The sequence below is a fragment of the Drosophila kikkawai genome, chromosome 3L, assembly GCF_030179895.1.
Source record: "Drosophila kikkawai strain 14028-0561.14 chromosome 3L, DkikHiC1v2, whole genome shotgun sequence".
Classification (NCBI taxonomy): Eukaryota; Metazoa; Arthropoda; class Insecta; order Diptera; family Drosophilidae; genus Drosophila; species Drosophila kikkawai.
This window is the reverse complement of record NC_091730.1, coordinates 22652690-22665203: the sequence shown is the minus strand read 5'-3', so window position 1 is coordinate 22665203 and position 12514 is coordinate 22652690. Positions and strand designations below refer to the sequence as shown.

Below are 12514 nucleotides of genomic sequence, written 5' to 3'. Positions count from 1 at the left end.
TGCAAATGGGAGGGCTTTCTTCGAACGAAAATTCCCTTTGGGGATTTTTATTTTTAATGCGAGAGAGAGAGAGAGAGATAAAGGGATACATATATTTTTGCTCTTTACTTGAAACTGTATGTATTCGCGTTCCCGACATTAGCTTTTGATTTGACTCAGTGGCGCAGTTGGTAAGCGGACGGTCTGTGATTTCTGAGACATGGGTTCAAACCCCGACCGGGATTTAAGAAAAGTAAGTTTATAAGTGGCTTTTAATAAGATTTATACATTCATTTAAGTAATTTAATAACCATTTAAACAAATAATAATTAACAAATAAAATAATAAAAAAGTTTTTTATTTTCTAAATTTTTATACTCTCTGGGGAGGAAAAAATTCTGGAATTTTGCAGAATTTCTTCCTGACCCGAGCAGCGACGGATTCTTCGTAAATCCAATTTTTTATACTCTCTTGGGAGGAAAAAATTCTGGAATTTTGCAGAATTTCTTCCTGACCCGAGCAGCGACGGATTCTTCGTAAATCCAATTTTTTATACTCTCTTGGGAGGAAAAAATTCTGGAATTTTGCAGAATTTCTTCCTGACCCGAGCAGCGACGGATTCTTCGTAAATCCAATTTTTTATACTCTCTTGGGAGGGGAAATTCCGTAAAAGATCAGATTTTTATACGCTCTGGGGAGGAAGAAGTTCTTCAAAAGGCCAGAATTTCTTCCTCACCCGAGCAGCGACGAAGGGAGACAAAATACACGAATTACCCCGGCCGCCCATGTATAAAGTCCGACTGGGTAAGCGCTCCCAGCTTAGCAACGCTCGCCCGCTCTCCGCTCCTCGGTATTACCGATCGCACCCCAGTCGGACTTTTCCCTAGGAAAGGAGGACTATTTTCTCCGAGAAACGGGAGGAGGGAGTCCTACCTTTTTCTGTAAAAGTCTAATTCGCTTTTATACATGGGCGGCCGGGGTAATTCGTGTATTTTGTCTCCCTTCGTCGCTGCTCGGGTGAGGAAGAAATTCTGGCCTTTTGAAGAACTTCTTCCTCCCCAGAGCGTATAAAAATCTGATCTTTTACGGAATTTCCCCTCCCAAGAGAGTATAAAAAATTGGATTTACGAAGAATCCGTCGCTGCTCGGGTCAGGAAGAAATTCTGCAAAATTCCAGAATTTTTTCCTCCCAAGAGAGTATAAAAAATTGGATTTACGAAGAATCCGTCGCTGCTCGGGTCAGGAAGAAATTCTGCAAAATTCCAGAATTTTTTCCTCCCAAGAGAGTATAAAAAATTGGATTTACGAAGAATCCGTCGCTGCTCGGGTCAGGAAGAAATTCTGCAAAATTCCAGAATTTTTTCCTCCCCAGAGAGTATAAAAATTTAGAAAATAAAAAACTTTTTTATTATTTTATTTGTTAATTATTTTATTTGTTTAAATGGTTATTAAATTACTTAAATGAATGTATAAATCTTATTAAAAGCCACTTATAAACTTACTTTTCTTAAATCCCGGTCGGGGTTTGAACCCATGTCTCAGAAATCACAGACCGTCCGCTTACCAACTGCGCCACTGAGTCAAATCAAAAGCTAATGTCGGGAACGCGAATACATACAGTTTCAAGTAAAGAGCAAAAATATATGTATCCCTTTATCTCTCTCTCTCTCTCTCGCATTAAAAATAAAAATCCCCAAAGGGAATTTTCGTTCGAAGAAAGCCCTCCCATTTGCAGAAGAATTTCATCCTCCCCTGTTCGCGTCCTCCCGAAAAGTCCGACTGGGTAAGCTTTTGGACGCTCGGTGGCCAGAGGGGGAGCAGGGGCCTCCTGGCGTAAACAAATGGATTTGCAAGGATTGCACTTATAGACCAGTTTTTTATAATCGTCATCAATAGCAAATCAAATATGTTATAACAATTAAAAAAAATACACAAAACAAGAATGGGAAGGCGAATAGGATCACGGAATCGAATTTTAAATTTCTCATACCTTAGCCAAAAATTAATTAATCAAGCACATTTATTAATTTTGGGGTCGAAAATGCCTTTACTACTTTTTAAACTTTAAGAGTGTACAAAAAATATTTGTTTCAAAATGTATGCAAAAATATTATCTGAAATTTATTTTTGTTTAATGTTATTATTATTTGTCACAAAATTTGATATCCGAAAATTTTGGAGTTGACTGTGTGTGCATTTTATGTCTTAAATACCACAATAAATGAGTCAATGTTTACACCAATTTATTGAGTGTTGAGTGAGTTGAGTGAGGTTCTGAGACAAAGAGCAATTCTTCGGCGCTTTAGTCGATTCTCGTTATTTGTTTTAATCAATATAAAAATAATAAATGCTGTCAGTGAAGTTTCAAATAAAATGAATTCATAGAAAAAACTTATATATTTTGTGCTGTTTTTTGTATCTTAGTGCTAATATCCCGCATTATCGGCTAAAATTACCTCAAAAGATGATTGATTTACGACCTAAACTGATAATTTGTTGCATTTTGTTAATGTATGTATGTATTGCCTACTATAAACAAAGCTAGATGTTTTGATTCTTTGTAAGTGCATAAATAAGCACTATTTTATTTATGCGGAAATTGTATTGAATGATCACACTGCAACCAGTACTTTTTAACTCAATCGCAACCAGATAAGTCATCAAACTCTTGAAAAATAAACAATTAAAGGGAAAATCGGAATAAAACGCGATAATGAAGTGCGATTGGGTGGAGATCATACGATTCAGTACAAGCTTTGCTCATCTATTTATAGGAAACCTTATGGATTTTCTAAGATTTATAGGTAATTGCTAAATGTTATACATGTACATATATGAAGTCAAAATAAATAAAAAAGAGTTGTACAAAATGCCACTCGATTGGATGAATGATGATTCAAGATTTGCATATAAAATCATCACACTTAAGACTAGGATTATTACATAACATACACAAAGTTATTTTTATAAATAACAAATTAAGAGGAAATAATATATTTTGGTTTTGCAGAGACATCGGTTATCAGAAAGACAGTTTTTGGTGTAATTTTGGAACCAGCTAATTAGCCTATTTAGCCTAATTAGCTTAGTAGCCTTAAATATAATAGATAATAAATATAATAAAAGATAATTAATGTTTAAAGTTTATGGCACATTAAGAGTACCGGCAACATAAGCCGCCTGCATTTAAACAACATAAAAATCGTATTTATAAAAAGAAATGCCAAGGAATCAAATCTGAAATAATTAAAAATATTCCAAAAAGTGTATTTTTCTTTGTTTTTCAGTTAAATTGCAGAAAAGCACCCATCTACTATCAGTCACCGTCGATTGCTCTTTAATTTCAATGTATATATTATGTGCGGAGGGTGAAGGCAGTGCCAACGAGTGTGCCAGTCGGGCCTTTTAAACGATAATTAAAATGCATCAATTTATTGCCGTGCCCAGTGCGATGTGCGAGCAATAATAGCCATTTAATAAATATGCTCAATCAATGCCACCCCGCTTGCAGTGCAGCCTCCATCTCGAAAATAGCGAAAAGAATTGGGGATAAAAAATATTTGCTTAATTAAAGTAATTACGGTTTCATATTTCATGCGGCGCGAACCTGTAGCTGGCCCAGGACCAGGACCATGACCAGGAGTTCTGGTTCGGTCTGGGCGGTAATTACGTTTTGTCATAAATTTAACATTTATTTTAAAATGTCATTAAGTACTTAACGTGCTGTCCTTGTCTACTTGTCCCGCTCTGTCTCTGCCTGTGTCCTAGCAGTGGATTTTTCACTTCCTTGATGGTTTGGCATCATTCAAGTGGCCAAAAGGAGGCTAACAAATGCACAGTTTTTGGTAGTGATGGGAATTACTAAAAGGGGGTTTCCTTTGGGTACATGGTTTACAGTTCATTTTTTTTTTTCAAATAAAAGCAAAGAAATAATTTCTTAAAGATTTAAGCAGATAAGGTAAGTATACAGAATAATCCCTCTTTATTCTCGTTTTCGGATATTACCCTAGAAATATAACCAATATTAATTAATAATAAATTATCAAAACTTATGCACCTTTTCATTTTATATTTATGACTTTTGATGAGCTTAATAATACTCCCAGGGGTACCCGTAACATAGTCCGAATTCTTATTTGGAGGATGCCCAGGATAATGGCTTTCCCATCACTGTTGGCTGCGGATATATGGACACATGTAGATATGCCTGCAGATGAATGTGGCATGCAACAAAAGGAGAAGTGTAAAAAATGAATGCAGGGGAAGTGGGGCGAAATGTGACAAGAGAATCCAACAGCAAAATGAATAATGTAAATACGCCAAGTGTACAAAGTTTTAATTGTTATCATGTTTTGTTTGAGCGTTGCTTCCTCTCCCTTTCACTCTTCTCTCTCTGTCTGGCACTTACGCCTGCTGCCAAGATGCATCCATTTACGCTTGGCCAAGTTTTACTATACATTGCGCATACGACACATTGGTCTCTGGATCTGAATGTGGATGTGGCTCTGCAGTTGGCTGAGTGGCAGCAAAGTTTCCATTTTGCATATGCGCCTCGAGGCCCTCTGTCATTTCGCTTCTGCAACTGGAATTGGGGTGCTTTAATCCACGTTTTATTTCAGGACACACAAACTACTTTTTAAATCAGGGAACCCCCTTTGTTTCAGGGGATTTGCAGGGGGCTTTATGCAGAAAATTCGTCAGTCTTAAGTTGAGTTCTTTAGTAATTTTCCCAAAAATTAATTACTTTCACTTAGACTAATTTAGACAAATATTTTCTCATCGGGATAGAAATAACCACTTTTAATTAACTTTGGAATGTTGAATCTTTAAAGTTCTTATATACTCTTTAAGATTTGTAAATTAAATATAACTTAAATGTGATTTTTTGTATAAATTTAACTGCCAAGTGAAGTACAATTCGTTTCTTTAAATTTATAACTAACAATCTGCTTGTCTTTCTGACTATTTTCTCTTCTATCTTGACAGTCCGAATTATTTAAGGTTTTGATTAAAATAATACATTTAACTCTGACCGTTCAGGTACATTAAATTTGAAATGGAATTCAGAAAAAACACTCTGGATTCCCGCAAGAATAAACCACTTTTGTAGTCAATCTCTTTTATTTATATTCGTAAATTTATTACCTTCAATAAATTCAGCTCGTGACAGCCTCAATTATTTAAAGTTTTGTTTAATTTCAAACGTTTTGCTTTGACCATTTAAGGCATTTATGGCTATTAAACTTTAAAAATGTTTCACTTGCAGTTGATTTGCATAAATATTTAAACTTGTTTAGCTTGCATAAGCATTTTTGCCTCTGACTTTTGCCACGAGAGTCTAGTTTTCCGGCTTCCAGCATCCTGTGGCTTCAGCCTGTATTTGTTTGGCACAAATTTTAAGTGATTTATGCTGGCCACAATTGGCTGCGTCTCGGTCAGCTTCATACGCCAATGAACGAAGCCATGAAAAATGCAGGAAAATGCCCGTAAAGGAGCGACTCCTGTGCGGGTATCTCTCTATCAGAGCATGCATATTTATTTGCCAACATTTACTTATGCTGCATTTGAGGCAATTTTGTTTGGCCAACTCAAAAGCAGAGTGTCCAGACAAAGTTGCAGCTATAGATTTGCCAGCAAATTGCGTTGCCACAAGGACGCACATGAGCTATCAGCCTCTGGACTCGACTTGGAGATGGGTGCGTGTCACGTGAGCAAAATAATTTATACATTTCTTAAATACATATTTCAATATATTTATAGTTTAATTATAGATACTGCCTTGGAGAAACAAAACCCTAAAAGAGCGACTGATTAAGATGATTGCCTTTGAAATATTTAATTTTTACAGCAAGAAAATCTTTTATATATTTTCTAGTTAAAAGTTAACAAACGATCTTCCTTCCGATATAAACTTTATATGTTTTACAATTAACTAATCTCGTAATCTCGTGTTATGGAAACTAACAAAGATAATGACCAACTCTAATCCAAACACTCGAAAGTTTTGCGATTCGACTTGGACCGGCCTTCTGTTGGTTCACTCGAGCACTTATTTATTTGATAATAATTTCAGAGTTTCTTCCAAAACAAACTATTTACGTTGGCATTTCTAGGGAAATGGTACAGCAGGGTCTCGGGGGCTGAAGCCATATATACTACGGCTGCTACTGCTACTGCTAGGAACTCGACTGGACCGAGGCGAGCCAACTCTTTTGTCTAAATAAATAATCAAAATGTCATAACAAGTGCAACGGGAGGCGGTGCCGGAGCGGGGAGGAATGTATCTCATCTGCCAGGCATGTATCTGCAATGTTTATGCAAATTCCTGCGAGCCACTCCCGGCTCCGGCTCTGGCGTCGGCTCCGTCTTTGTCTCCTTAAGGCCATCCGTGCTGTGCTGTGCTGTGCCGTGCCGTGCTCCGTGCTCCTGATTACGGATACGCACACGCAGCCAGGATCGACCTAGCTCCCCCAGGATGCATCAGTGCAATATAAATATTTTACATAGATTTTACATAGCTGATTGAAGTCCGTGTGCATATGCTAAGCCATCCTCCACGCTGTGAAATTATCCTTTGCATGGCAATCATATCAAATCAAATTTAAAGTGCCCCACACCAAGCACAGTGGGCTTGACACGGCTCCTTAAAGCCGAAGGAATTGGGGTTATCCTTTTCTGACTTTTATTACAGAGTTTATTAATGAAATTAATATCTGCAGCACTGGTGGTTGTATTTGTTTTTCTTAATTAAAGTCCTTTCAATATCTGTGGATCTAAGCTTCCGGGCAAAGCCAATATTTACTTGTCTATTAGAAATCTTCCAATATCTTTTAAATATAGAAAAATATAGATGAAGTTTTACATTTGCGGGATCGAGTATTTCATAAATTACTTATATTTTATAAAAGGAATAAATTAGCATTTAATAGACTCTGATATTTCTATAATACAAATATTCGGTTTCCTATCATCTTTGATATATTACATAGTTTCTCTTGAATGCCCTTGAGACTTAAATTTCCCCAAATTATGCCGCACTTGTTTCGTTTTTTTTTGTTTCATTTTTATTTTCTATAAATCCACTTTTAACCCACATCCAAATCCCATCCATAGTTCGGACCAGCACTATGCTAATGTGGCTCAGCATTTGCATACAAAGGCGTAAGCCTAATTGAACCAGCTGTGATTGGAATGGCCCCACCACCAAAACCATGAATGTGTGGGGTGGCTGGGTGTTAAGGGTGGCCGTGTAAAGGTAATAAGGTGGGTGCGGGGGTGGGTCTTCCGGGGCTAACCGATTCTGCGGGTGGGAATTAGTGGTGACGGCGGTGCAATTAATAGCTAATTTAGAGTCGATGTTAAAAAGGCAACATTATTTATGATTATTTGTTTATTGCTTGCGGGTCGATTGCCGCTTTCCACCTGAACAAATTAACACTCTGCCGTCCCTTCCGGAAAGCACTCTCACTCCCACTCCCAGTCCCTCTTCCACCTCCTTACCCACAAGCATACACAGATACACATGCAGGAGAAAAGCCGCTGGCAGCATTTAGCTGCAATAGACAGCCATTTTGTGGTGTTGCCTCGGCGATAAAGTAATAGCTGCTATTTGGGTTTATGACACACACACACACTGGGCAGGCTACATGTGTTTTTGGAGAATTTTCTCTGCTTCCGGCAGACACAGACACAGCCATAGACGTCTTTGTTGTGCTTTTCCACCAAGTTAAAAGCAGAAGCCGCTGCCAAAGGCAAAGCTGCAGATGGCTGCACAGGGAAATATTGTGATTGTCTTTTATTTAAATTGATCGATTTTAGTTTAACTAAATAACTGATTAAAATTTCCCAAAGACATATATTTTTATACGAATTTCACACATTTTGTTAAAATAAAACAAGCATCGGTCAATGAAATATCCATTCTATCAAAGATTTTGCAGGAAACTTTTATCGATATATAGTAATAGTTCGTTTTTAAAATTAGCATTGTCTTAAATCTCTTAAATAATTTAATGTAATTTAATTTAAATCTTAAATAATTTTTTATTGAATTACTTACAGTAATATTTGTCACCAATAGTTAACTATACAAATTAGCCAAGATTTTATTATTTAAATCTCCTTTAAAAATATTTTTAAAAACTTTTGGGAAAGAACATAATAAATCCTTATATTTATGAGAAAGGTTTGCATTTTTCACAGTGTAACGGCGGAGGTGGCCGCTCTCATAAGAGCAGGGGCGGGAAGGCGTGGCAGGCGAGGCGTCATTTTGTCTGCGGTTAGATGCGCGTACGTTTTCATGTTTTGTTCGTATTTCTTTTTGTGTGTACTTGCTCCCCGTTCTTTATGCTCTTGTTCTGTTTTATTTTTTCTACTTTTGATTTTCCCACTTTTTTTCTTTTTTTTTTTGTTTGTTACAGCGATTTTTCCATGTTGGTTTTTGGGCTGTTGCGCTGCCGTGTTTTCCGCGGATCCGCTGTTGTTGCGGTTGCAGCACGTCTGAATGTGTTTATGGCGCGCATATCCGCAAATATGCAATCAGACCATAATCTACTTAATGTCTTTTTCGCTCGCCCAGGACGAAGGGACGAGCACAAAGAAAAAAAAGAAGCGCATTGTGAATGAAGTAATGCAGTTTGCCACATTTCGCCCATATTTCCCAGGGAATTCACACGTGCGTGCGGCTATTTATGCGTCCTATGTGTGTGTGTGTGTGTGTATTGGCCAAAGGCAGAGGACACGGCACATTAACCGAAATTAGGCTGTCACTTTTTAGGCATTCGCGCATTAGCTTCGAAAATTCGTTAAAAGTGCGTGTCTTCGTTCGAGTTTGGGTCGTTTCATTATTTTTATGATTTATGTTGCCTACTTTTTGGGGCCCAGCGAAGCGTGCAACGCTTTGAAGTCCTCGCCCGCCACAAGGATATTACATGCCGACAGTGAGTGTGTACATTCCTCTGGAGAGCCAACTGTTGCCTGAGAAAGGCAGAAAGTTTTAAATTGATAATTTAAATGGATATTAGCTGGAGATTTAACTTGGAAATTATGGTATAAATATTTATTCTGTGTAAATAGGTTTCGGTTTTCAAATTGGCAAAATGCCTTCAAGGAAGCTTACTAAAACTACACAAAAACCTAAATTTCTGCTAAGAGGTAAAATTAATAATAACATTCCAACCTTTTAGCTTATTTTAAAGACAAGTCTTCTGTCCAGAAAGAACACACGAAAACAAAACGCAGCCAAAACAAAACGACGCTGGCAAAATATTTTGCCGCAGACAACATTAGATATTGTTTTGAGCCGTGCAGACATGGTCGGCTGGCATTTTAGTTTTAGTTTCTGTAGCCGTAGCTGTTGCTGGCTCCCTTATTGTTATTGTGAAAGTCGGATCTGGCAACTTGGAGCTGGCAACTCGCAGCTCCAACTGTCTCCTCCTGGGCCTGGGCCGTTATTGTTGACTTGGCGCACAATGCGGCCATAAAAAGCTGGCAAAAGCAGCGGCAAACAATTGGGACAATAAAACGGCTTTAAGACACAGCACTGCACTTTCGAGAGCAGACCGCAGATAGAGGCAATTAAAGGAACTTCAGTTTACTAGAGCTCTGTATCTGAATCTAAATCGGAGTGGGGGGATCAGCGATACTATCCTCTTCATGTGGCATTGAACAAGCCCTTGACGGTCTCGTCGGTAATGTCGATAGGCAGGTCGTAGTATCCTAACCGCCGCAGCATTCGCTCCTTGTCCTCGGGCACGCCGTATATGTCCTCGATGGGCATCATGATCTCAGATTCATTGGGCAGGATCAGCTTGCGGGCGTCCTTGCGGAACAGGGCCACTGCCTTGACCATGTTGGTGTGAGCCCTGGCCAGGTGCTGAAGGGTGAGTGTCTTCCGTTTGGCCGACAGCTTCGACTGGATCCTGTCCAGGCGCGAAATCAGAGTAAGCAGTATGAAGCGGGAGTAGCGATCCTTGATCTCCAGCAACGACATCTCACCTGCTAATAATTAAAATAAACAATTACAATATTTGTTAGAGGATATTGTATTTATATCCCCCAATCTCACCGCCATCCTCCAGGGGCGGACGCATGTAGAAGTTCAGGATAATGGACACGAAGATCGCGTTGATCGTGAATATCATTAACAGCATCGCCAGCTGGAAATAGTCGATGTCCTCCAAGAAGGTCTCCGCCATGTGCTTCCAGTACATGAGGTCGTTGTTGTGGAACTTCCACTGGTAGTGCAGATAGCCGGTCACCAGAATTCCGACTCCGCTGTAGATCGCGATGATGGGGTAGTTCATGGCGAAGTAGTCGTGAGATTGCATGCGTAGCATATACCAGGATTCCATCCCTTCCGCGGTCGGTTACTGTCCTATGTCACTGGGCTCTGGCTGGGATCGTTGGTTTATTTAATTTTGCCAAATTTTGAGGAGTTGGTTCCGAAAGGAGAGCTCTATTTGATTTGTCTGGTGGGTCTACTAAGTTGGCGCAGGAATCTATGTACATAAACTGTCATTTTTGACATCTTTAGACATTACTTTTATGTTTTCTTATTAAAAGCATAGTAGAATTATACATATATTATATATAAATTTCGAGTAAAAACCGTGTTTATAAGAGGTTTTTCAAAGTTTCAAACTTTTACCCCTATTTTGTTATTTAAATTGTGTTATTTGCAGGGGATTTGAGTTAAATTTTGAGTAACAACCATGTTTATAAGAGTTATTTCAAAGCATCAAACTTTCACCCCTATTTTGTGGATGTCAAACATTGTTCGGCTGTTGCAAAGGGGATGGCCAACATGTTGGGTCTCATTGGTTTGAGCTTTTGAATTTTAGTGGCTGCAAAGCTTGAGTGGCTTTTCCGTGGCCCTTAACACTGACTTTTTCATTTCTCCTGTAACATCAAACCTCGACAGGCCTGGGACCGCCCACAACTGCAACGGCAACTGCAACATCCAGCTCCTTAAAGTCTTCGAATTATTATTATTTGTTAAATACTAAGTTGCCTTTTTTCTTTTTTTTTTTGTAGCCCAAGGCCCCTTGCTATCTTGGCTAAATTTTGCTTGCACCCTCGACCGAAACCCAAACGATTTGAGACGCTGATAAGCTGGGGTAAAAAGCGAGAAAAGAAATCGTAGCATACTTTTGAGCGCAATGCAATTTCGCCATTTTCCGTGTCCATTTTTTTTTTGGTGTGCGCTTTTCCTTGTTCCTTTTTCTCGGTTCCGTTGCTGGCTTCTTTTCGCTGTGCACTTATTATTGTCTCTTTTGCGTTGACTTTTTTGCGCCAAAGGGGCCAAAGTGCATGCAAAACTGCATTTTGTAGACAAGCCGAAAACCGAAAACTGCCAGCCAAAACGGAAATATTCAAAAATTGTTGTAGTTGTAGTCGTTTGTGGGTGTGGGTGTGGGTGTGGGTGTGGGTGTGGGTGTGGGTGTAGGTGGGCGATGCAGGTTAAGGGGGAAGCGGTGCGCCTCTGTGAGAGTGTGTGCGCGCTAATAAAAACGTAAAATTTAATGGTTACGGAAGGCACTAAAAAACAGGCTCACCGACAGCACCCAACTCGTTGTTGCTGCCTCAGTCGCGAAACACTGGACGAAAAGTGGTGTAATTGGATTTAAAAATCTTGTAATATATTTTCATAGAGTACTGGCTGAGGATTATAGGGTTAAAGGTTGATTAGAGGTAATTATTGAATTGGAATTTAAAGTTTTTGCAATGATTTGAAATAAGCGATACAATTTGGTAATATTTTATGGCCTCTATTAAGGTTTTTATATCATATTAACTAGGATATTTTTGCTTAGAGTTTGTATATTTATAAAAAAGCAAAGGTTAAAATGTTAATTTACGTAATACTTGAATTGAATAATAATAAATTTATTGAATTATTATTCCATAAACTAAATAAAGGCATTACATAAATATTTACAATATTTTAAATTGATTTTCCCCATGCAGGCAAGTGATTTCTCCCAGTGCATCTGTATTTGCCGCTGCAGTGGTGGTGGAGCAGTGGTGTCGGCAGTGGTCTTTGGCTGTGTGAGTAGTGGCGCTGGCGATAACCAAGCAACGAACCACAACCGCACCAAGGACCAAGGAGCAAGAAGCAGGGAGCAGGCAGCAGGAAGCAGGGAGCTTGGGGGTAACCAGTCGATGGGCAAAACTGTAACTACGCCAACCGCCGCCGTCCTTGCCGCTCTACTCCTGCTTCTGGGGCTGCTCCTATGCCTCTGCTCCCGCTCCCTGCTCCTGGCTCCTGCTTCTGCCGCCGCCGCCGCCGACGCAGTGGAGCGCCCATCCGTGCACGTCAAACGCAGACAACTTGAAAAATGTAGAGACAGCGCCGCAGTATAGTTGAAACACGCCAAAAAATATGCAAAAGTAAAATAAAACAGACATGGGGCCGGCAGACAGACAAACGCATTTGGGGCCAGCAGAATGGCGGAATGGCAGAGGAAACTGGCGGAAAGCAGGCCGAAGCCCAGCCAGGAAGAGCCAGCGGCCAACAAGCAACTACCAACTATAA

At 39.3% G+C, this 12514-nt stretch overlaps 1 protein-coding gene across 2 annotated transcripts; it reads right to left on the bottom strand.

Annotated features, from left to right (window-relative positions):
* Positions 1-9555: 9555 nt before the first annotated feature.
* Positions 9556-10484, bottom strand: LOC108077496 (uncharacterized). Of its 2 annotated transcripts, none has more exons than XM_017170823.3 (2): positions 10046-10484; positions 9556-9975 (listed from the first exon to the last, which is right to left on the bottom strand). In XM_017170823.3, exons 1-2 carry the CDS (start codon positions 10329-10331, stop codon positions 9632-9634), a joined length of 630 nt encoding a protein of 209 aa, XP_017026312.1. In that variant the 5' UTR covers positions 10332-10484; the 3' UTR covers positions 9556-9631. The 2 variants fall into 2 exon arrangements, with proteins under 2 accessions (XP_017026312.1, XP_017026310.1); XM_017170821.3 differs by having other exon boundaries at positions 9556-9978; positions 10046-10481.
* Positions 10485-12514: the final 2030 nt, after the last annotated feature.